At 40.4% G+C, this 25320-nt stretch overlaps 1 protein-coding gene across 3 annotated transcripts in view; it reads left to right on the top strand.

Annotated features, from left to right (window-relative positions):
• Positions 1 to 483: 483 nt before the first annotated feature.
• Positions 484 to 25320, top strand: part of fam117ab (family with sequence similarity 117 member Ab) — a 40149-nt gene continuing 15312 nt past the window's right edge. The window contains exons 1-5 of one of the 3 annotated variants that reach the window (XM_071392487.1): positions 484 to 1101; positions 4725 to 4870; positions 5840 to 5935; positions 18156 to 18275; positions 24739 to 24855. In XM_071392487.1, coding sequence (XP_071248588.1) covers positions 978 to 1101; positions 4725 to 4870; positions 5840 to 5935; positions 18156 to 18275; positions 24739 to 24855 — 603 coding nt within the window. In that variant the 5' untranslated portion in view covers positions 484 to 977. The remainder of the gene's footprint in view (positions 1102 to 4724; positions 4871 to 5839; positions 5936 to 18155; positions 18276 to 24738; positions 24856 to 25320) is intronic. The other 2 variants (XR_011674099.1, XM_071392488.1) reach the window with 2 other exon arrangements.

The following is a 25320-nucleotide window of genomic DNA, read 5'->3' as shown; positions in this document are numbered from 1 at the left end:
ACACACACACAAACACACGAACACACTGATTACATAAGAGTGAGCCCGTTATTAGAATGAATGAAGATATGCTTATGCATTGAATTAATTAATTAATAATGGATATATAGATGAATGTCATATGAAGACTGCCCATTGTGGACAACAAATATTATTTCAGGATTTCAGGTTAAAAGTAATTTTAAACAACAATATTGAAATGCAACATTTTATATGCTTGAATAGCCTAGGCTATGTGATAAGATTTTGAATCAGTGTCCAGTTTGATTATACCAGTATTGAAACAAAAACAAGAGAACGTTGAAATCAATATGATAAATTAATTGGGCAGTGACATGTTTTTTCTGTCACAGTGATAGATTGGTAGTGAGTTGCTCAATGGACTTATGGTAATACATTTCACTAACCAACCAAATCTCAGATTCAAAACTGGACCCACCCCGCATAATTACATCTACACGAGCGTGAAAGTTGTTTGAGTTGGCGTGAATCAACAACGCAAGAAACTCCACCGTGACCACCTCAACTTAGTTGGTGATAAAAATAAGTTCCACTGCGAATAATTATGATGATATATCGTTTACTAAGAAGACTAATGATATGTAGTTTATTAACTTACTGAGGTTGGACTGCTTCCTTCTTTGACAAAAGTGCTGAAATTGCTCAATATCGTCACAAAGGAACTCTGCTGGCTGGCTAGCTAGCTAACTCGCACGAGCGAGAGAGCAAAGAAGATCCATTTAACTATTTCTTAGGCATAGCCCAGTTTGAACACTATTTAGCTAGCTACCCATTAAAAACATGTACTGACTTGAATAGTTATCAACGTGAAGTAGCTAAGATCTCAGAGGGAACAGGTAGCCGCTGTTTTAGCTTGAGTGAGACCTCCCGAGTCAAGTTCTAAAAGTTGGGTATTCTAGCATTTACCAGAAATTCAACGAGCTAACTAAACCTTGAGTTGCAGCCGTCTTGGGAAGATGTCTTGCCGAAGCGGAGTCAGCCAGACCCGGGGAGACTCTTCTGGTCCACAGCCCTTGAGAGCAACAGTTCCATTCCAGCTGCACAGCAAAGCACAGACCAGCTTGAAAAATGGCAAGTCAGGTATGGTAAACACAGACAGTACAGATATAGCTAGCTAAGGTTAACTACATGTTTTGATTTTCATTGAGTATCTCATTCAACATAAACCCAAACAAACAGTGGTAGAAATGAGCGTGGGTGAGAAAATAAGGTCTTGCAATTATACTGTTAATTGTTAATTTATGGTAACTGCTTTCAAAAGTTATGCTTTCATTTGATAACAACCAGTAAAATGTACAACAGAACAATGTAATAATTGCCTGACAAAGGAAATGGTTGAAACAATGTTACACCCCTTCAACCATCCAATGCTGAATAAGGTCACTTGAACAAAAACAGACAAAATGGCTGTAATATACAGCAATTACTGTAATATTACTCTAGGCTACATAACTTAGATTGTATGACTTCATTTGAAACTGTCATATAGCAGTGGTAGTAATACAGCTGTACTGTTGGAACCTTCCGACAACAGTTACTAGTTAAAACAGGTTGAACACCTTTCTGGGCTTCATGAAGTATCAGTCTCGCCATCACCAAATACAACTAAAAGAGGTGTAATGGGGTTCTACACTTTTTCCACTGGTGACACCAGCACATGATTTGGTCCACACACTTGTTTTAACAAAAAAAAAGATAATTGATCTAGTTTGAGTCCTATAATGTGCCTGCATTCCGTACAGAACCAGGCTAATAATGACTATTCATCTTTTAAATTACCATGCCCTTGTTCTTACATTTTTATTTATACATTTTTTTATTTCACCTTTATTTATTTAACCAGGTAGGCTAGTTGAAAACAAGTTCTCATTTGCAACTGCGACCTGGCCAAGATAAAGCATAGCAATTCGACACATACAACAACACAGAGTTACACATGGAATAAACAGAACATAGTCAATAATACAGTATAACAAAAGAAAACAAAAAGTCTATATACAGTGAGTGCAAATGAGGTAAGATAGGGAGTTAAGGCAGTAAATAGGCCATGGTGGCGAAGTAATTACAATATAGCAATTAAACACTGGAATGGTAGATGTGCAGGAGATGAATGTGCAAGTAGCGATACTGGGGTGCAAACGAGCAAGATAAATAAATACAGTATGGGGATGAGGTAGGTAGATAGATGGGCTGTTTACAGATGGGCTATGTACAGGTGCAGTGATCTGTGAGCTACATTGATTTGGATAGATTTACTGTAACAGCAAAGAAAAGAGACTGCTCAAATAAAGTGCAAAATGTATTCATTGCAGATGTCGAAATCCTCTAGAGAGCAGAATTTCAAAAACAATTTAGTTGTTTTTCAATGTCAACCACAGTGCGTCAAACCACATCGGGTGACCATTTATGAGGTCTGGGGAAAATCTGAGAAATGTCTTATTTTTTGTTGTGTGTGTTACCGTTTAATTCAGGTGCACACCAGCCAGACAGTTGTTTGACAAGCAGTGTTTCTGTAGCGCACTATAGCGCCTACCCGAAAACGGTTAGGCTATCAATAGCATCATTAATGGCTACGCAAAGTAGTGGACATATAGGTCCTATGCTCACTGCACATGCAATTGAAAGATACTGGCCCCAAAATATTTAATTACTGTCCCGGTCAAATCTGACTAGAAAGTGAATGATGTGTGCATCATTTCAATAGCAGGTGATTTTATTTATACAGAGCTCAGAAATAGTCAAATTCAAGGAATTTCAAATACTTTTTCAAGCACTTAATTTTAATTGTACATTTTATATCTAATTGTTTTAGCCTATAGGGGAAAAAATCCACTGAAAATGTATGCAAAATGGTATGCATTACCGCTTTTAAGAATATATATATGGGCTCCCGAGTGGCGCAGAGGTCTAAGGCACTGCATCTCTAGAAGTGTCACTACAGACCCTGGTTTGATTCCAGGCTGTATCACAACTGGCCGTGATTGGAAGTCCCGTAGGGTTTGGTCGGGGTAGGCCGTCATTGTAAATAAGAATTTGTTCTTAACTGACATGCCTAGTTAAATAAATATTAAATATATATATATTCTTTATAGGCCTACCCAATGGCATTATGCATTGACATTCACATTATTTTTACATTCTAAAATTTGTCCGAATAATGTGGGCATTGCCTGATTTAAATAGACGGCATGCTCCTGAAAGATAAATTACAGAAAAAAAGAAAGAAAAAAAAAACACCTTAAAGTCGTATCTCAAATAGACAGTTTCGAAATTGCTTGCTATTTCGCCATAGAACATGATGATCTCCCTGAGGAGGATGAGCTGGCCAATCAGCGGTCATGCATGAATATTTTTAATGACCAGTATACACCCACATCATTCTGTTGTTGGGGTATGCCCATCCATTCCAACACAGAAAAGCAGCTTTTAAACATCCCTAATAATGACAATGTTTTGGAAGGAAAACTGTTTCACTCACGCTACATGACTAAAAGTATGTGGACACCTGTTTGTCGAACATCTTATTCCAAAATCATGGGCATTAATAATTTATAATGAATTAGTAATACTAGATGTTGGAACATTGCTGCGGGGACTTGCTTCCATTCAGCCACGAGCATTAGTGAAGTTGGGCGATTAGGCCTGGCTCGCAGTCGGCATTCCAATTCATCCCAAAGGTGTTCGATGGGGTTGAGGTCAGAGCTCTGTGCATGCCAGTCAAGTTCTTCCACACCGATCTCGACAAACCATTTCTTTATGGACCTCGCTTTGTGCAATGGGGCATTGTCATGCTGAAACAGGGAAGGGCCTTCCCCAAACTGTTGCCACAAAGTTGGAAGCACTGAATCGTCTAGAATGTCGTCGTGTGCTCTAGCATTAGAATTTCCCTTCTCTGGAACGAAGGGGCCTAGCCTGAAAAACAGCCTCAGACCATTGTTCCTCCTCCACCAAACTTTACACTTTGCACTATGCATTGGGGCAGGTAGCATTTTTCTGGCATCCGCCAAACCCAGATTTGTCCATCGGCCTGCCAGATGGTGAAGTGTGATTTCACTCCAGAGAACGTGTTTCCACTGCTCCAGAGTCCAATGGCGGCGAGCTTTACACCACTCTAGGTGACGTTTGGCATTGCGCATGGTGATCTTAGGCTTGTGTGCGTCTGCTCGGCAATGGAAACCCATTTCATGAAGCTCCCGCCAAACTGTTCTTGCAATTGGCATTGAGGAGTGTTTCTGTCAGTTATAATGCCCTTTTGTGGGGAAAAACACATTCTGATTGGCTGGGCCCAGCTCCCCAGTGGTTTGGCACTGGCTGCTAAGTGGGTGGGCCTATACCCTCCAAGGCCCACCAATGGCTACACACCTGCCTAGTCGTGAAATCCATAGATTTGGGCCCAATTCATTTATTTCAATTGACTAATTTCCTTATATGAACTGTTACTCAGTAAAATCTCTGAAATTGTTGCATGTTGCATTTTTATATTTTGGTTCAGTATAATTATAGGTCATATTTAAAAATCTGGACACACTGGGCAGTTGCTGTAATGTTATAGTATTATCGGACACCGCCAACAGTGCATGTTAGCCTAGGTAAAATCTTATTTCAGCAGCTGCAAAATGAAAGACATGATTGATGTAGACTTGACATTATACACGTTTTCCCAACTATGCATGTTAAAATTCCCCTCCTTTCATTGTTATCAGAGAAGAAGACCAAAGCGCGACAGGTGACCCCTGGGATGCGGCGGACACTCTCTCTGGATGCCATTGTGGGCCCCTACCTGCAGGGCCACTGGCCCAAAGAGCCCGAGGGCCAGGCAGGCCTCTGCAGGAAGAACCAATCAACCCAGGTGACTACCTCCCATTGAATCCTCTGACAATATCCGTTTGTTATATTTCCTCCATTTTATGTATCTGAATGGGGAAAGTCACAAAGTTTTTGATTTAAGCCCAGGGATGGTAGTTATAGATGTTCTGCTAGTTAGGCTTTGTTAGGAAAATTAAGTTATATGTATGTAGAATAAAAACAGACAAAATTATCTACAATAGGCTATGCCTACATCATTCGAGTCATGTTTTGAGGTTAATAATAGCCAGCACAAGTGACCGTAAATTACCTGTAAAAGTATTTGTCTAGGCTTTGGAGAGGTTGCATTTAGGGCTGGGCTTGTAGCAGAGGATTGAGAGTGAGCGAAAAGGCAAGTACTGAGAGACAGAAAAATTAGTGTTAAGTGGGGGTTCTGCTCTCTGAAGGAGTGAGAACCACAGTCGTGTGAACATGTCTGGAGTCAGCTGACAGGGCCTTTTTTTGTCGCGCAGCAGGCTGCACCCATCCTATCTGTGTGCTTGCGCTCTGCAGGGACTCGCCACTAGCCCACATCCTCTCCCTCTTTCTCCATCTCTCTGAGGCTTGAGAGGCAGCAAGCAGAATAGGTGTGTGTTAGGGGTACGGTGTGAGTCTCTTACCTCAAGCCCTTATGCTCTGCTCTCTCTCTGTGCAAAGATTTGTGTTTTCAACACATTATGCATGGTGTAATGTCACTTAAGCATAAAGCACATCTGGTAATAGATGATGGACATGACACAATGTGTCTTACATGTCCCCCCCTTTGTCCTAGTCAAAAGATCAATGTTGCACGTTTCTAGACATTATTCAATGCCCTAAACATTTAAAAAAACACCAATGCAGTTATGCGTTTTTAACTTGCATTAGGCATGGATAAAGTGTTTTTGATTCCATGTGCTGAACCCCTCATGACATGGAATAACGTGTGACTTAGGAAGATGATAATCATGACACTGTGCTCTTCCTCCTCCAGACGCCTGACTCGTGGTCAGACGAGGCTTCGAACAGGAAAGGCAGCGAAGGGCACAAACGCTCTGCATCGTGGGGCAGTGCTGAGCACCTACAGGAGGCATGTACTGCACTGACACCCACTGACATCGCATGAAGTCACAAGTGTTGAAATCACAAGTGTTGTGTGAGAACAGGAGTTGAAAGCTTCTGGGTCTCAAACAGATATATATAGGGTTGCAAAACTCCCGGTAATTTACCAAAGTTAGCACATTGTTTGGACATTTTGGTAATTAAGGAAACTTTGGTAATTTATATTTGAATAATAAAACAAAATATATTAATTAAGGATGTAACAATTGACCGATGCGCTTTAGTCCCCGATTTTAAATGTTTAAGATACAAGTGCATGGGTCCGTGGACCCCCAAACTGTTCCAAATGTAGCATGCATTGGTCAGAAAATGGATTCAAATGTTACAAATCGCCGGTTCGTATTTTTCTTTGGCTCCTATTACATTCTTTCTACCTTCTGAAAATACCTCATCTTTTGTGACAACTGATGTGTCAAACTGCATGTAACTGTGTTGACAGTCATTGATCTACAAGTCATTTTGCATGCCCCACAACCCCAGGCAATAAATGCCCAAATGGCTTATGTGATATTAGGCTTTATTAGTTGTGACAACCTATGTAATTTGCTAGGTTATTGTTATCGATGTGCTGTTGAAATTGTGTTTTGCCGGTATTAAAGTAGCTACCGGAGAGACAACTCTCATCTGGTTATACCTGCTTAACAGGGCTTACAATACATTTTATTTGATTGTTCAGGTTCTCCATCAGCAATAGTTTTGGTAGTTTTGCTTCAAACAATCAGTGTATATGGTCATTTTTAGATATACAGGTTAAAGTTTAAAAATGTTATAGACAGCAATCCCTTTTGAGAGGTGCTCTGTGTGACCAAAGCGAGAGGAGCAGACAATATCACTCTGTAAAAACTTCCAAGTGTTCAGAACCAGTTGATTTGCGATAAGCGGGGTGAAATCCAAAGTTGTGTTATATATTCATTGCCTACAGTGCATTAGGAAAGTATTCAGATCCTTTCCCTTTTTCAAAACATTTTTACGTTACAGCCTTATTGTAAAATGGTTTAAACATTTTCCTCATCAATCTACACACAATACCCCATAATTCAAAGCAAAAATAGGTTTTTAGAAATATTTGCAAATTTATAAAATAAAAACAGACCTTATTTACATAAGTATTCAGACCCTTTGCTATGAGACTCGAAATTGAGCTCAGGTGCATCCTGTTTCCACTAACCATCCTTGGAGTCCACCTGTGGTAAATTCAATTGATTGGTCATGATTTGGAAAGGCGCACACCTGTCTATATAAGGTCACACAGTTGACAGGGCATGTCAGGACAAAAACCAAGCCATGAGGTCAAGGAATTGTCCGTAGAGCTCCGTGACATGATTGTGTCGAGGCACAGATCTGGGGAAGGGTAACCACACATTTCTGCAGCATTGAAGGTCCCCAAGAACACAGTGACCACCATCATTCTTCAATGGAAGAAGTTTGGAACCACCAAGACTCTTCCTAGAGCTGGCCACCCGGCCAAACTGAGCAATCGGGGGAGAAGTGCCTTTGTAAGGGAGGTGACCAAGAACCCGATGGTCTCTCAGACAGAGCTTCAGACTTTCTCTGTGGAGATGGGAGAACCTTCCAGAAGGACAACCATCTCTGCAGCACTCTGCCAATCAGGCCTTTATTGTAGAGTGGCTAGACGGAAGCCCCTCAGTAAAAGGCACATGACAGCCCGCTATGAGTTTGCCAAAAGGCACCTAAAGGACTCAGACCATGAGAAACAAGATTCTCTAGTCTGATGAAACCAAGATTGAACTCTTTGGGGACCTTCAATGCTGAATGCCAAGCGTCACGTCTGGAGGAAACCTGGCACCATCCCTACGTTGGAGCATGGTGGTGGTGGTGGCAGCAGCATCATGTTGTGGGAATTTATTTCAGGGACTGGGAGACCAGCCAGGATTGAGGGAAAGATTAATGGAGCAAAGTACAGAGAGATCCTTGATGAAAACCTGCTCCACAGTGCTCAGGACCTCAAACTGGGGCAAAGGTTCACCTTCCAACAGGACAGAGCTTGAGAGGCTCTGCAGAGAAGAATGGGAGAAACTCCCCAAATACAGCTGTGTCAAGCTTGTAGCGGAAACATTTGCAAGAAACACAAGTTTTGGTTTATTTCATAACCATAATTTTGAGTTTTGTAAAAATAAAAATTGTACTGCTCTGTGTGGGGCGGCAGGTAGCCTAGCGGTTAAGAGTGTTGGGCCAGTAACTGAAAGGGCAATGGTTCGAATCCCGAGCCAACTAGGTGAAGAATCTATCGATGTGCCCTTGACCAAGGTCCTTAACCCTAATTGCTTCTGTAAGTCACTCCAAATAAGTGTCTGCTAAATGACTAAAATGAATGTGAGCAATGAGCGTGGTTTTTCTGATAATGTTTAGGGAGCACGCACGCCTGAGCACGCATAGAAGTACTTGGCCTGCTCCGCGCAAATGTAGGAAAGTGCTCATTTGGGAATGTCTGATTTGTCTTAAGCCATGGTGGACATGGTGAGTTAACTCACCATGACTTAATAAACTAAGTCAACAAAGTTTGTTTTTCAACATCCATTGCGAATAGGTCCTCGCAGTATCTGAAAAGTCTTTCCAATACTCTCCCGGCTTCGATAATCACCAAGCCTCAGTGTGAGAGCAAAATATCATGATCTTGTGATCCCATATGTCCAGTGGAAAGGTCATAAAATACCTGAAAAATGTTTCCCTTGTGCAAAAATAACTGTCTGTCCCAAGCTCACTGGCACAGAAACTGAGCCCCCGGAATAGGCTAGTTAATACAATGTTGCAAGTTCCATAGCAATGGCATTCGGGCTGGATCCATTTGATACAATGTTGCAACTTCGCTAGAGGGCTGGATTAATTTGATACAATGTTGCACTTCAGTAGTGATGGTCAAGACAGATGGATAGAAAGGGCGGCAGACAGGCGGAGTAGAGAGATGAATGCGAATGAAAGAACCTGAAGTTTTAGAGTTTTTTTTTATTTGTCAGCGTTAGGTTTATGTATTTTACTTAGTTGACAATGGAATTTATAGCCTACAGGCCAATGCAGCAGTAGGCTTATCTCTGAGTTCCATGCGCACATTTCTTTAGCTGCCGATGGATCACGGTGTATCAAGAGGTTGGTGCTCTCACATTAGTTTAATTTTTACTTTCAGATTTTTATCATATTAATTCAGATTTTTATGATTAATCACAACAATGATTTTGAGAAACTAAACCGTTATTGAAAGTAAACTGTTCCACGAAAATGTGCGTATGAAAATCATAACTAAGAAATAGGTTAATATATCCGAGATTCTCACGTGGCCCATTTGTATTATTGGGCTATATCAGCCAATAGGGTTGACGTATACTGAATAAAAGCAACATGTACAGTGTTGGTCCCATGTTTCATGAGCTGAAATAAAAGATCCCATAAATTTTCCGTAAGCACAAAAAGCTTATTTCTCTCAAATGTTGTGCACAAATTTGTTTACATCCCTGTTTAGTGAGTATTTCTCCTTTGCAAAGAAAATCCATCCAACTGACGGGTGTGGCATATTAAAAAGCTGATTAACTTTTACTTGGTACTCATCCCGGATCCGGGAGCACCCCCATCAGTAAAAAAGCTGACTAGCATAGCCTAGCATAGCGCCACAAGTAAATACTAGCATCTAAATATCATTAAATCACAAGTCCAAGACACCAGATGAAAGATACAGATCTTGTGAATCCAGCCATCATTTCTGATTTTTAAAATGTTTTACAGGGAAGACACAATATGTAAATCTATTAGCTAACCACGATAGCAAAAGACACAACTTTTTTTTCCCACCATTTTTTTCCTGCATAGGTAGCTATCACAATTTCGACCAAATAAAGATATAAATAGTCACTAACCAAGAAATAACTTCATCAGATGACAGTCTGATAACATATTTATTGTATAGCATATGTTTTGTTAGAAAAATGTGCATATTTCAGGTATAAATCACAGTTCTACATTGCAGCTGCAATCTGAAATAGCGTCGATGCAGCCAGAATAATTACAGAGACCAACGTCAAATACCTAATTACTCATCATAAATCATTTCTGAAAAATACACAGCGTACAGCAAATGAAAGCCCAACATCTTGTGAATCCAGCCAATATGTCAGATCTTTTAAGTGTTTTACAGCGAAAACACAATATAGCATTATATTAGCTTACCACAATAGCCAGAAACACAACCGCAAACGTTAGCGATCGTAACAATCCAGCAAAAGATATATAATTTGACTAACCTTGATAAACCTCATGAGATGACAGTCCTGTAACATCATATTACACAATGCATATAGGTTTTGTTCGAAAATGTGCATATTTAGCAGCACAAATCGTGGTTCTACAATGTGATCAGTAGCAACATTTCAGGCATTCTAGCCGGCGCCATCTTGGAGAGGCACCTAATCTAATCGATAAATAATCGTAAACTTGACTAAAAAATACAGGTTGGACAGCAAATGAAAGATGCATTAGTTATTAATGCAACCGCTGTGTTAGATTTTTAAAATTAACGTTACTAGACATACAGTGTGCGTTACAGCCAGACCAGTGCCGAAATTAATGGCGGACAAATCCTTTTACATTTTTCCACATAAATACGAATTAAATCATAAATAGCTCTTACTTTTGGACGAGCTTCCATCAGAATCTTGGGCAAGTTGTCCTTTGTCCAAAATAATCGTTGCTCGGTTGTAAAACGTCCTCTTCAACTTTGGAAATAGCAGCTAACGTTAGCTATGTGGCGCAGACATGCCCAAATCTTCAAAACGCAATACTAAGGAAATTCCGAAAATCGCAATATACCCGCATAAACTGATATAACTCGGTTTAAAATAACTTCGTTATGATGTTTCTAACACCTATATCGAATTAAATCACAGACGGATATATCTAAGGCCGATAACTTGAGCTTTTCCGAACGCCATGCTGAGGTCCTGCTCTGCGCAATGACGAACAATGAAAAGACTGCACCCCCCATGCCATGGCCTTTTATAAGGTCTGAGATCTGCCTAGAAACTCCATTCCAATTCTCATTGGTTACTGACATCCAGGGGAAGGCGCGTGCAGTTCATGTCGACCCATAGGATACATACAGAGTTTTAAACTGATCCTAGAACAGGGTCAACATTTTCAGATTTTGCAGTACCCGTCAGGAATTTCGCTGCCAAACGAGTTCTGTTTCACTCAGAGAAATAATTCAAACGGTTTTAGAAACTAGAGAGTGTTTTCTATCCAATAGTAATAATAATATGCATATTGTACGAGCAAGAATTGAGTACGAGGCAGTTTAATTTGGGAACGATAAATGGTAACGTTGAAACAGCACCCCCTATATTGAGAAAAGGTTAACCTGTCTAGTACACGCGTTCCGCTAGCGGAACCCCTCGACAAAATTCCGCTGAAAAGGCAACACGGGAAATACCTTATTTATTTTTTTGGGAAATATGTAACTTTCACACATTAACAAGTCCAATACAGCAAATGAAAGATAAACATCTTGTTAATCTACCCATCGTGTCCGATTTCAAATAGGCTTTACAGCGAAAGCACAACATATGATTATGTTAGATCACCACCAAGTCAAAAAAAAATACACAGCCATTTTTCCAGCCAAAGATAGGAGTCAGAAAAAGTAGAAATAGAGATAAAATTAATCATTAACCTTTGATGATCTTCATCAGATGACACTCATAGGACATCATGTTACACAATACATGTATGTTTTGTTCGATAATGTGCATATTTATATCCAAAAACCTTAATTTACATTGGCGCCATGTATCCTCCAAAATATCCGGAGAAATTGCAGAGAGCCACATCAAATAACAGAAATACTCATCATAAACTTTGATGAAAGATACATGTTTCACATAGAATTAAAGATACACTTGTTCTTAATGCAACCGCTGTGTCAAATGTCAAAAAAGACTTTACGGAAAAAGCAAACCATGCAATAATCTGAGACGGCGCTCAGAATTTCTTTTTTTTAATCCGCCATGTTGGAGTCAACATAAATCAGAAATTACAATATAAATATTCCCTTACCGTTGATGATCTTCTTCAGAATGCACTCCCAGGAATCCTAGTTCCACAATAAATTGTTGTTTTGTTCGATAATGTCCGTTATTTATGTCCAAGTAGCTACTTTTGTTAGTGCGTTTAGTAAACATATCCAAACGCTCGTGCAGGTCCCGCATAACGTCGGACGAAAACTTCAAAAAGTTATATTACAGGTCGAATAAACTTGTCAAACTAAGTAGAGAATCAATCTTTCGGATGTTGTTATCCTAAATATTCAATAACGTTCCAACCGGAGGATTCCTTTGTGTCTGTAGAAGTAATGGAACGCAAGTCGCTACCATGTGAAATGCGCGTGACCAGGACTTGGCTCTCTGCCAGACCACTGACTGAAACAGCTCCCATCCGGCTCAACATCACAGTATAAGCTTCATTCAACGTTCTACAGACTGTTGACATCTAGTGGAAGGTGTAGGAAGTGCAAACAGATCCATATCCCACAGGGATTTCAATAGGCGATGAGTTGAAAATTGACCAGCCTCAGAATTCTCACTTCCTGTTTGGATTTTTTCTCAGGTATTTGCCTGCCATATGAGTTCTGTTATACTCACAGACATCATTCAAACAGTTTTAGAAACTTCAGAGTGTCTTATATCCAATAGTAATAATAATATGCATATATTAGCATCTGGGACAGAGTAGGAGGGAGTTCACTCTGGGCACGCTATTCATCCAAAGTGAAAATGCTGCCCCCTATCCCTAAAAAGTTAAACAGCATGATCATTACACAGGTTCACCTTGTGCTGGGGACGGTAAAAGGCCACACATTTCTTTTTTGTTGTCACGCATCACAATGCAACAAATGTCTAATTTTGAGGGAGTGTGCAATTGGCATGCTGACTGCAGGAATGTCCACCAGAGCTGTTGCCAGAACTGAGTGGTCATTTCTCTACAATAAGCTGCCTCACAAATCATTTTAGAGAATTTGTTAGTAAGTCCAACTGGCCTCACATCCGGCTTCTTCACCTGCGGGATGGTCTGAGACAAGCCACACGGACAGCTGATGAAACTACGTTTGCACAACCGAAGAATATCTGCACAAACTGTTAAAAACAGTCTCGGGAAGCTCATCTGCGTGCTCGTTGTCCTCACCAGGGTCTTGATCTGACTGCAGTTCGGCATCTTAACCGACTTCAGTGGGCAAATGCTCACCTTTGATGGCCAATGGAACGCTGGAGAAGTGTGCTCTTCACAGATGAATCCCGGTTTCAACTGTAGACACCGTGTATGGCGTCATGTGGGCAAGCAGTTTAAGAGTGCCCCATGGTGGGGTTATGGTTTGGGCAGGCATAAGCTATGAACAACGAACACAATTGCTTTTTATCAATGCCAATTTGAATGCACAGAAATAACGTGATGAGATCCTGATGCCCATTGTCGCGCCATTCATTCTCCGCCATCACCTCATATTTCAGCATAATACACGGCCCCATGTCGCAAGGATCTGTACACAATTCCTGGAAGCTGAAAATGTCCTAGTTCTTCTATTGCCTGCATACTCACCAGACATGTCACCCATTTGAGCATGTTTGGATCGATGTGTACGACAGCGTGTTCCAGTTCCCACCAATATCCAGCAACTTCGCACAGCCATTGAAGAGGAGTGGGACAACATTCCACATGCCACAATCAACAGACTGATCCACTCTATGCGAAGGAGATGTCACGCTGCATGAGGCAAATGGTGGTCACACCAGATGCTGACTGGTGTTCTGACCCATGCCCCTACCTTTTTGTTAAGGTATCTGTGACCAACAGATGCATATCTGTATTCCCGGTGTAGTGACTTTCATTAATCTGATGATTGTTATTTATCAACTATGTTTAATTGTTACCTGATTTTTTTTATTTTTTTATTAATCATGTAACAATTGACTCATTAGGCTTTGGGGCACCACGGTAGAAGTTGTTTAACGAGTTGCCATCTCCTGAATTAAACTCTAGACTCTAGAGAGCAACTCTTCAGAACAACAACGCTTTCAATGTTTTGGTGTCAACAAATGGTAACGTACCCTGTTATTGCTAAGAAAGCTCTGGAGATTTTCATACCGTTTGTTACAACATATCTTTGCGAGCAATCCTTTTTGAGGATGCTGGACATAAAAACAAAGAAAAGGAACAGACTTTGTTGCGAAAATGACATGAGAGTGGCCCTTGCCAAGGTGAAGCCGCGCATTTCTGAACTGGTCTCTGAAAGGCAACAGCAGAAGTCACACTGATTTGCAGTAAATATTCATTATTATGTTTCTGTGTGAGAATCATGTTTTGATGATTTTGTTCTTTGAACACACGGTTGATGTTGATGCACGGTTCATTTTGTGCACCAGTAAAATATATACCTATGTTTTGAATTTGAAAAAATCATATTTTATTTTTCCAATTAAGAAGGGTTCGGTGAATGCGCATATGAAACTGGTGGGGTTCAGTACCTCCAACAAGGTTAAGAACCACTGCTCTAGAGGATATGTTATGTATTGATTACAGTCACTTATTAATCATTACCTCATATCAGTCTCATTCTGAACAGTCGTAACCTTCTTGGATCTGCAAGAACCCCAACCTTGAGCATCATTCAGTACTACACAAATTGGTTTAATTATTTATTTACTAACTAAATAATTACACAGAATACACATACACACTTACATGGGACAAAGGTCCCTAGTGGACTGACAAGATATGATGGCTTGTTACACATAGATGGGGTGGGGAAAATAGAGTGAGAAAAAGAGAGTCTTATCGTGGATACATTGTAGGACTGTCCTCATTAATCATATACCTTGCACACGAACCGCCACCCGTTCGGAATAAGAAGTAATGAATGTATTTACGTGTTGAATGCAGTTCGCTGTTTCTCTGTCTGAACAAGCCCTCCTTCGGAAGAATGTTGGTTTGGTGAGCCTTTCCTGTGGGCCACTTGTACATGCTTTGATTGTCCACCAGAGGTCACATTGTCCTCCTTAGTTGTGCGGTCTCCAATGGGCTGTTTCCTAAGAACAGCTACTTAGCCGTACCCATGATTTTCTGAGAGGGAAGTTTTCTTCTCCTCTTCTTCGGGTAGATAGTCAAAGTTCCAAACCACTTTACACACGCAGCTGCAGACTAGCGGTGTCCTGGTCTGGTAAGTTAATTTTCTTTACCTCGTGTTGAGAGTTTGAGTTAACCATTTCAACATGTGGACCACGGTCTCACGTCTTTCTGGTCTGATATGGTAATTCTTAGCCAGTCCTTTTAAGCACTCTGGCCAAAGGGGATGGCTCCGTCCGTCTGACACGCTCTTCTGACCTCACTCGGGGCGTGGCTACTTAACGTGCAAAGAATATAATTAGAAATTATATCTTATGACTCCTAAAAGCACATTTCTATCTTATGACTCCTAAAAGCACATTTCTATCTTAACAAAAATGCCTTCCTCATTATTTATATTGTATTCACATCAGATTGGATGAAAACCTGACAGCTAAAGGGGTTTTCCATTACACGTTACGACCAGTCTGGTTGTATTCCATTCCCCAACCAGTCTGATCTGGCCCATTCTCATAATGACACCAGTCATGTGAAATCCATAGATTGGGGCCTAATGAATTCATTTCAATTGACTGATTTCCTAATTAACTCACTAAAATCTTTGAAATTGTTGCGTTTGATCTTTTTTGTTCTGTGTAGTTTGAAAAAGTTGAGGTGAAATATAGGGGAGTGAACACTTTACTTGAGCCACATTTTGCATAACTTTTAGGAGAGGGATGATTTGCAAGCAGAGTGAAATGCATGTCATTTATTTCCAGTCCATGTCTAAACTGTAGCCTACCATATTATGGAAGTTAGACAACTTCTCCACCATTGTAGCATAGTATACAGGCAATTTAATTGAGACCACACATACAGTTGAAGATGGAAATTAACATACACCTTAGCCAAATACATTTTAAAAATGTAATCGATGCGGTGCCTGTTAATTTCTCATCGAATCACAGCCTACTTCACCAAACGGGTGATGAAGCGCATTCGCGAAAAAAGCACTGTCGTTGCACCAATGTGTACCTAACCATAAACATCAATGCCTTTCTTTAAAATCAATACACAAGTATATATTTTTAAACCTGCATATTTAGTTAATATTGCCTGCTAACATGTATTTCTTATAACTAGGGAAATTGTGTCGGAACGGTTCCGTATTTCACTGAAAGAATAAACGTTTTGTTTTCGAAATGATAGTTTCCGGATTCGACCATATTAATGACCAAAGGCTCATTTTTGTGTGTTATTATGTTATAATTAAGTATATGATTTGATAGAGCAGTCTGACTGAGCGATGGTAGGCAGCAGCAGGCTCGTAAGCAATCATTCAACCAGCACTTTCGTGCGTTTGCCAGCAGCTCTTTGCTGTGCTTCAAGCATTGAGCTGTTTATGACTTCAAGCCTATCAACTCCCGAGATTAGGCTGGTGTAAACGATGTGAAATGGCTAGCTAGTTAGCGGGGCGCGCGCTAATAGCGTTTCAAACGTCACTCGCTCTGAGACTTGGAGTAGTTGTTCCCCTTGCAGAGGGCCGCGGCTTTTGTGGAGCAATGGGTAACGATGCTTCGAGGGTGGCTGTTGTCTGTTCTCCTGGTTCGAGCCCAGGTAGGGGAGAGGAGAGGGAAGCTATACTGTTACACTGGCAATACTAAAGTGCCTATAAGAACATCCAATAGTCAAAGGTATATGAAATACAAATGGTATAGAGAGAAATAGTCCTATAATTCCTATAACAACCTCAACCCTAAAACTTCTTACCTGGGAATATTGAAGACTCGTGTTAAAAGGAACCACCAGCTTTCATATGTTCTCATGTTCTGAGCAAGGAACTTAAACATTAGCTTCTTTACATGGCACATATTGCCCTTTTACTTTCTTCGCCAACATTTAGTTTTTGCATTATTTAAACCAAATTGAACATGTTTCATTATTTATTTGAGGCTAAATTGATTTTGATTGTATTATATTAAGTTTAAATAAAAGTGTTCATTCCGTATTGTTGTAATTGTCATTATTACAAATAAATAAATAAATAGAAATTAGGCCGATTTAATCGGTATCGGCTTTTTTTGGTCCTCCAATAATCTGTATCAGCGTTAAAATCATAATCGGTCGACCTCTAGTACCTTCAGGCGTTTGGAAATTGCTCCCAAGGATGAACCAGACTTGTGGAGGTCTACAATTTCTTTCTGAGGTCTTGGCTGATTTCTTTTGATTATCCCATGATGTCAAGCAAAGAGGCACTGAGTCTGAAGGTAGGCCTTGATATACATCCACAGGTACACCTCCAATTGACTCAAAGGATGTCAATTAGCCTATCAGAAGCTTCTAAAGCCTTTACATTATTTTCTGGAATTTTCCAAGCTGTTTAAAGGCACAGTCAACTTAGTGTATGTTAACTTCTGACCCACTGGAATTGTGATACAATGAAATAATCTGTCTGTAAACAATTGTTGGAAAAATTACTTGTGTCATGCACGAAGTAGATGTCCTAACCGACTTGCCAAAACTTGATCTCGCCCGCCCAACAAAAGACAAGGGTAGGCTACTGAATGTAAATCAGCAAGAATTAGGCTTTGAGTTTGAATATTGCGACAGTTGCTTTTAATACAATAGATAACAAATAACCTACAAAACAAAGAACTAATCAAAATAATCTTGCATAACTTTGATGGGAGCAGGACAATTTGCAGGCAGACTCAAATATGTTATTAATATTTATTTCTAGTCAATGTCGGAGCCTAAACTATAGCCTAACATATTTAAGAAGTTCATTTCCATGGAAAGACAACTGCGTGTGCTAGTCTGCCCATGCATATAGCCTACAGGCAATTTTAATTGAGACCAAGCCTCGGTGCATTTTCTCACACACCCAACACGAGAGGAGAGGTAGGCTACTGAACATGAAACAGAATAAGTGATGAGTTTGTGAATAGTGCAACAGAGGGGATTTTAAAACAATAGATAACACTTACATAACAAAGACAACCGTTCTGAAATAATCCATGGGAATGCAGCTCTTGCAGCCTTAGAGACTGTTTGTGTTTTGAGGTTGACTGACACTACTCTGCCCGTCACAGATTGCCAAGCTGAAACACCTGCTGCAGCAGCACTTCCCCAAACCCGGGGCATCGGGGGGCAACGAAAAGGTCCGCCACCACAACTACCTTCAAGGCAGCTACTCCCCAGGCACCATACAGGTATGACTCTCACACTCCACCATTGGTGATCTTTGTCCTGCATCTGCTCACTTCATTCATAATTGGTACAAATGTATGTATTTTATTATGTATTATGAACTTAGTATTCTAGACGAGTGTACGACTTCTCTTATTGGAGTCAAACACCGAGTATACAAAACATTAATAACACCTGCTCTTTCCATGACAAACAACTTCTATCTCAAGGCCATCAGACTGTTAAACAGTCATCACTAACCGGCCTCCTCCCAGTACCCTGCCCTGAACTTTAGTCACTGTCACTAGCTGGCTACCACCCTGTTACTCTACCATGCACCTTAGAGGCTGCTGCTCCTATGTACATAGTCATGGTACACTGATCACTTTAATAATGTTTGCATGCTGTTTTACCCACTTCATATATATGTACAGTGCCTTCAGAAAGTATTCAGACCCCTTGACTTTTTCCACATTTTGTTACGTTACAGCCTTATTCTAAAATGTAATAAATAAATAAATCCTCAGCAATCTACACACAATACCCTATAATGACAAAGTGAAAACAGATTTTTAGAAATGTTTGCAAATACATTAAAAATGAAAAACATAGCTTATTGCATAAGAATTCAGACCCTATGCAATGAGACTCAGAATTGAGCTCTAGTGCATCCTGTTTCCATTGATCATTCTTGATGTTTCTACAACTTGATTTGAGTCCACCTGTGGTAAATTCAATGATTGGACCTGCTTTTGGAAAGGCACACACCTGTCTATATAAGGTTCCACAGTTCACAGTGCATGTCAGAGCAAGGGAAAAAACCAAGCCATGAGGTCGAAGGAATTGTCCGTAGAGCTCAGAAACAGGATTGTGTCGATGAACAGATCTGGGGAACGGTACCAAAGAATTTCTGCAGCATTGAATGTCCCCAAGAACACAGTGGCCTCCATTCTTAAATGGAAGAAGTTTGGAACCACCTAGACTCCAAGAGCTGGCCGCCCAGCCAAACTGAGCAATTGGGGGAGAAGGGCCTTGGTCAAGGAGGTGACCAAGACCCCAATGGTCACTCTGACAGAGCTCCAGAGTTCCTCTGTGGAGATGGGAGAACCTTCCAGAAGGACAACCATATCTGCAGCACTCTACCAATTAGGCCTTTATGGTAGAGTGCCCAGGCGGAAGCCACTCCTCAGTAAAAGGCACATGACAGCCTGCTTGGAGTTTGCCAAAAGGCACCCAAAGGACTCTGACCATGAGAAACAAGATTCTTTGGTCTGATGAAACCAAGATTGAACTCTTTGGCCTTAATGTCAAGCGTCACGCCTGGAGAAAACCTGGCACCATCCCTACGTCAGGATCAAGGGAAAGTTGAATGGCGCAAAGTACAGAGATCCTTGATGAAAACCTGCTCAGGACCTGGGGAGAAGGTTCATCTTCCAACAGGACAATGACCCTAAGCACACAGCCAAGACAATGCAGGAGTAGCTTTTGGACAAGTCTCTGAATGTCCTTCAGTGGCCCAGCCAGAGCCCGGGCTTGAACCTGATCGAACCTCTCTGGAGATACCTGAAAAAAGCTGTGTAGCGACGCTCCCCATCCAACCTGACAGAGCTTGAGGATCTGCAGAGAAGAATGTGAGAAACTCCCCAAATACAGGTGTGCCAAGCTTGTAGTGTCATACCCAAGAAGACTCAAGGCTGTAATCGCTGCCAAAGGTGCTTCAACAAAGTACTGCGTAAAGGGTCTGAATACTTATGTAAGTGTGATATTTCAGTTAAATTTTTTTTTTTATACGTTTGCAAAAATGTAATCTGTTTTGCTTTGTCATTATGGGGTATTGTGTGTAGATTGATATGGGGGAACGATTTAATACATTTTAGAATACGGCTGTAACTTAACAAAATGTGGAAAAAGTCAAGCGGTTTGAATACTTTCCGAATGCACTGTAAATTAAATGAGTCATACCATGGATAATTTATCTTAAAACAATTCCTTATGTCAGCTTCTATATGTCAGTTTAGACCCAGTCTTCAGAATTAAAGAAGGATTTTTAAGCCGTGAGACAATTGAGACATGGATAGGGTGAAGGGGCAAGACACATGCTTTTAGTGCCTTTGAAAGGGGGGGTATGTTAGCAGGTGCCAGACGCACCAGTTTGTGTGAAGAACTGCAACGCTGCTGGGTTTTTCACACAAGTTTCTCGTGTGTATCAAGAATGGTCCACCATCCGCACGACATCCAGCCAACCTGACACAACTGTGGGAAGCATTGGTGTCCACATGGGCCAGCATCCCTCTGGAAAGCTTTCAACACCTTGTAGAGTCCATGCCCCGATGAATTGAGGGTGTTCTGAGGGCAAAAGTGGGGGGTAAAACTTATTTTAGGATGGTGTTCCTCATTTTTGGTATACTCACTGTTAAAATAAAAAAATGTATGTACCTTTTTTTCCTATACTTATTAAGTAAACATATTCTGGTACTGGGAATGTGCACATTTTGTCTAGCCACTCAATCTATGCAAACTATTTTCAAGCCATATATTCTCTGAGGCAATCAGCAGTTGCTACATCCATTTTTGGACTTATAAATTAATGCTCTGCACCCATTGATTCTTCCAGAATATAAATTATAAATGCCTCGTGAGCTTACTTCAACTGTTGTGTACCCCATCAGAACCTAAAATATAAGCTTGTTTTACTCCAATGTTTGTAAACAAAGTAAATGGAAAAAACATTTAGCCTCATGGTAGAAACAATCATTTTGATATCATGGATGGTCAGTCCTTGCATCCATAGCTCAGTCTATGCATTTGATAGTGGTTACATTTATCCAGCCCCATATCAGATTTTTACAGAAACAGGAGCGGTGGACCACAGTCAATTTTACAGAACTGAGTGGTGGACCACACAGTCAATAAGCAAAGCAGCATATCAGAGGAAGTGAATCAAATAGCCGACTAGTGAAGCAACAGGAAAGTGACGATATCACTACCCACTTCTGCTTTCTGCACCAGCTGTGGAACATACTGTTTCCGATGCGAGCCTGTAGAAGTGGGTTGTGTTCATTAGGGCACACAGCCCAAAATGTTTTAAATGTTTTGCAACAAATGAAAATGAGCATTTCTTAATGGTCAAGCCCAGCTAGTATAGCCCTGTTTTCAGTCTTGTTTTCTTTAGTTTGAAGATGCACGATACTCATCGGTTCCCGGTTCAAATGTTTAAGATAAGAGTGCATCAGTCTGCTGGAGCCCAAACCAATCCAAATGTAGCATGCATCAGTCAGAAAACCCATTCAAATGTTACGAATTGTCGGTTCCCAAATTAGTTTTGCTCATATTACTTTCTTTCTACCTTCTTTAAAATACATAATATTTTGTGACAACTGATGCTTCCTCTCCTTCAGTGTTAAAATAAGCATGTAACTGCATTGACATTTGTGGGCAAAAAGCAAAAAAACAATTCTAATTAATTCAACAGTTGGACAAGGGATGAAGATCCATCAGATATTAACTGAATTATAATACATCAAATATTTTACTACTAGGGAATTTGGTGGGAATTCAGGTATTACATTTGTCAAATAGCATTTTTTTCTTCTAAATGCACTAATGCATACATTTTCTTATTGTATATGTTAAAATAAAGACGTGCATAAATATATTGGTGTATTTGCATATGTAAATACATTAACATAAAGGGGTGGAACAGGGCTGCAACCACCCAACACTTGCTCTGTCTACCCTATCTGAATTCACCTGTGCTGTCTAGACTGCCTCTAATTACTGTTGTCACGTTCTCTTTCGTAATTCAACGGAGGTGTCAATAACAGGATGCCCTCGGATTAAATATCAACGCTCGACACATACTCAACATTGTTTGCGAGATCAGATGTATCAATAATCCAAATGTTTTAGTTTCGGAAGTGGCTTTCATTTCAGCGCATCTAATTTGTAAACATTTAAACTGTACTAAATGATAACTATTTTTCAATTGCACAGAAAATGGACACCCATCAAAATAAGTTGTCTTCACTTTCTTGTGATGTAGGTGTGTTAAATCCCAGATTTAAGTTTTAGCGTTTCTTAGATACAACAAAAGAGAACGTATTCCATTGAGCCCATTTTGTTTTTTGACACGTCATTAAAAACATTTCCTCTGTAATGTTAATGGGGGAAAATGACAGGCACAAGCAAGAGTATGAATGAGTCGCAGGAGAAAAATTAAAGCAATCAATCAGTGAGATTTTAATGGAATTTGATTCCATCAAACACAGGAAATGGATGGATATAGTAGACAGATCCTCAGGTGGGCGGGGCATGCACGTTGCTATGTTGATCTGCAAGTCATTTTGCATGCCGAACAACCCCAGGCAGTATCAGTAGCCTAGTCAAACTGTGCTGCTTGGTGCGCGGCATGTTCAGCATTCAAATGGCTTGAGCAATATTAGGCTTTATTACTTGCAACCAATGTAATTTGATAGGTTAGTTATCAAATGCGCTGTTAAAAATGTTGTTTTACCCGAATACAAGTAAGGTACCGGAGACAACTCATCTGGCTATAGCCTACCTGCTAATCGGGGCTTACATTCGATTTTATTTCTATTAAGTTTCACCAGCAGTTTTGTTTAAAAAAAATCTGTATATGGTCATTTTTAGATATACAGGGTAAAGTTGATAATTTCATGACGAGGACAGCAATCACTTGTGTGAGCCCGGTCGAAGTGGGTGGAGAAGTGAAGCTCACTCTGTAAAAACTTCCAAACAGTCAAAACCATTCCATTTTGAGACGGTGTGAAATTCAACATTGTGCTATATACAGTGCATTTGGAAAGTTTTCAGACCCCTTAACTTTTTCCACATTTTGTTATGTTAGACTTATTCTAAAATGGATGAACTTTGTTTTGATCGTTATCAATATTTTTGCAAGTTTGTTAAAGGTAAAAAACAAACCTTTATTTACGTAAGTCGTCACACCCTTTGCCATCCTTGAGCTGTTTCTACAACGTTATTGGAGTCTACCTGTGATAAATTCAATTGATTGGACATGATTTGGAAAGGCACACACCTGTCCCACAGTTGACAGTGCATGTCAGAGCAAAAACCAAGCCATGAGGTCGAAGGAATTGTCAGTAGAGCGCCGAGACAGGATTGTGTCGAGGCACAGATCTGGGGAAAGGTACCAAATCATTTCTACAGCATTGGAGGTCCCCAAGAACACAGTGGCCTCCATCATTCTTAAATGGAAGAAGTTTGGAACCACCAAGACTCTTCCTAGAGCTGGCCGCCTGGCCAAACTGAGCAATTGGGAGAGATGGGCCTTGGTCAGGGAGGTGAGCACTGTATTCATTGCCTACGTCATAACAAAGTTTTAAGTGGGTGATGGTGATTTCAGATCAAAAAAAGTGGGGAGTAAAAAAGCATACATTGCCCCCCCCCCCCCCCCCCAAATCTGATAGTGGAGTAGAAGATGCCCGCTAGTCTCCTTCATGGCTTAGCTCAGGTGACTACATACACCATAGTCATATACATAATTTACACACACTGTGAAGTCAGCTCAGACATCCAGCTCAGAGGCCCAACTCATGAGCTCAATTAGCAGCAGATTTTAATTTGTAATTGAAAATGTATGTCTTTATGCAACAAATGTTATGCACCGAACCAATTTGTTCCTCTAATCAAACCGCATCGATTCATTTTAAACAAAAAATTATATTTTCTGTATCGGAGCCCATGGATCTAGATACGAGTCGAATAGTCTTGAAAGGGAAGATACACAATGAACATGACCCTTCTATAGTCCTTCAACCCATATGCACTGCATTATCGTCATTGTGCAAGGAGAGAAGGAAGTATAGGCCAATACACACTTCCGAAATAGACCTACTCATCAAAACATATGAAGACTAGAAATAAGCACAGTGATAGTTATAATGCATTGTAAAATATATCAAACATGAGTTCAAATAGCAAATTACTTTCTTTCAAATTCTTTGAGTGTTTGCTTGAGCCTGCCTATTGCCGGATAGGCTGGATTTGTACTTTTGGTATGGTTCCATTGCTCTAGGTTAACTCGCTAAAGCTTTGAACGATTTCCACTACTAGACTTATTTAAACCTGGGTTCTTAATTTCCTTACATTTCCGAAGTTTAGTCACTAACTGATAACTCGGAGGATGTGTACTGGAGCGATATGTCATTTTTATGTGCTTTGTCTGTTTGCATGGTGTGTGTGTCTTGTCTGTGTGTATGTGTCCATACTTGCATGTTGCAAGTGTCTATTTGGTGTACCTATGCCCTACGCTTGCTTGTTTGTCTATGCCAATGTTTTGTTTACTCTATGCATTGCACATACATTATGAATGTGTACTTTATGTCCTACTGTATTGTTCTGTTGTCTCGTTTTACTGTAGTCTTCCACTGATTGTCAGTCAACTTTGAAGTATGAATTCAATTTATTAAATCAGCTGATGCCTCTCTCTCTTTTCTCCCCCAGCCCATCCCACCCACCCCCCTGTACAAGCTGACCCCTCGTCTGCGCCGCAGTGTGGAGGGCCTCAACCAGGAGCTGGAGGGCATGTTCGTGTGCCAGCCGCCCCACCACCAGTGCTGGGTAAGACATTTACATGTTTAGATTGTGCTAATTTCCAATGCAGCCTTACAATACTCCTCAAGGGAAAATATATTCTTTATATTGTGATTATCCATCTCGTTACCTTACCTGGTTTCCTGAATTAGTTCCTAGTTTAAAAATAAATATATATTTGACCCCCTTTTTCTCCCCAATTTCGTGATATCCAATTGTGATCCAATTACGATCTTGTCTCATTGCTGCAACTGTGAAGATCGAGTCATGCGTTCTCCGAAACATGATCCGCTAAACCGCACTCCTTAACACCTGCCCGCTTAACTCGGAAGCCAGCCGCACCAATGTGTCAGAATGTGTAAACATTATTGTGTAAACATTAAACAGAATGTTTAAATATAGCTGCAAGTAGCAATAAGAGGTGCTGGCTTATGTGCAGGCTGAGAGGAAGCATGGAAGCAGTATACATAATCCATTGTGTAAATGTAACAA

The sequence above is a fragment of the Salvelinus alpinus genome, chromosome 3 (genome assembly GCF_045679555.1).
Source record: "Salvelinus alpinus chromosome 3, SLU_Salpinus.1, whole genome shotgun sequence".
Classification (NCBI taxonomy): domain Eukaryota; kingdom Metazoa; phylum Chordata; class Actinopteri; order Salmoniformes; family Salmonidae; genus Salvelinus; species Salvelinus alpinus.
Note: the sequence above shows the minus strand (reverse complement) of the source record. Positions and strands in the feature narration are given on the sequence as shown.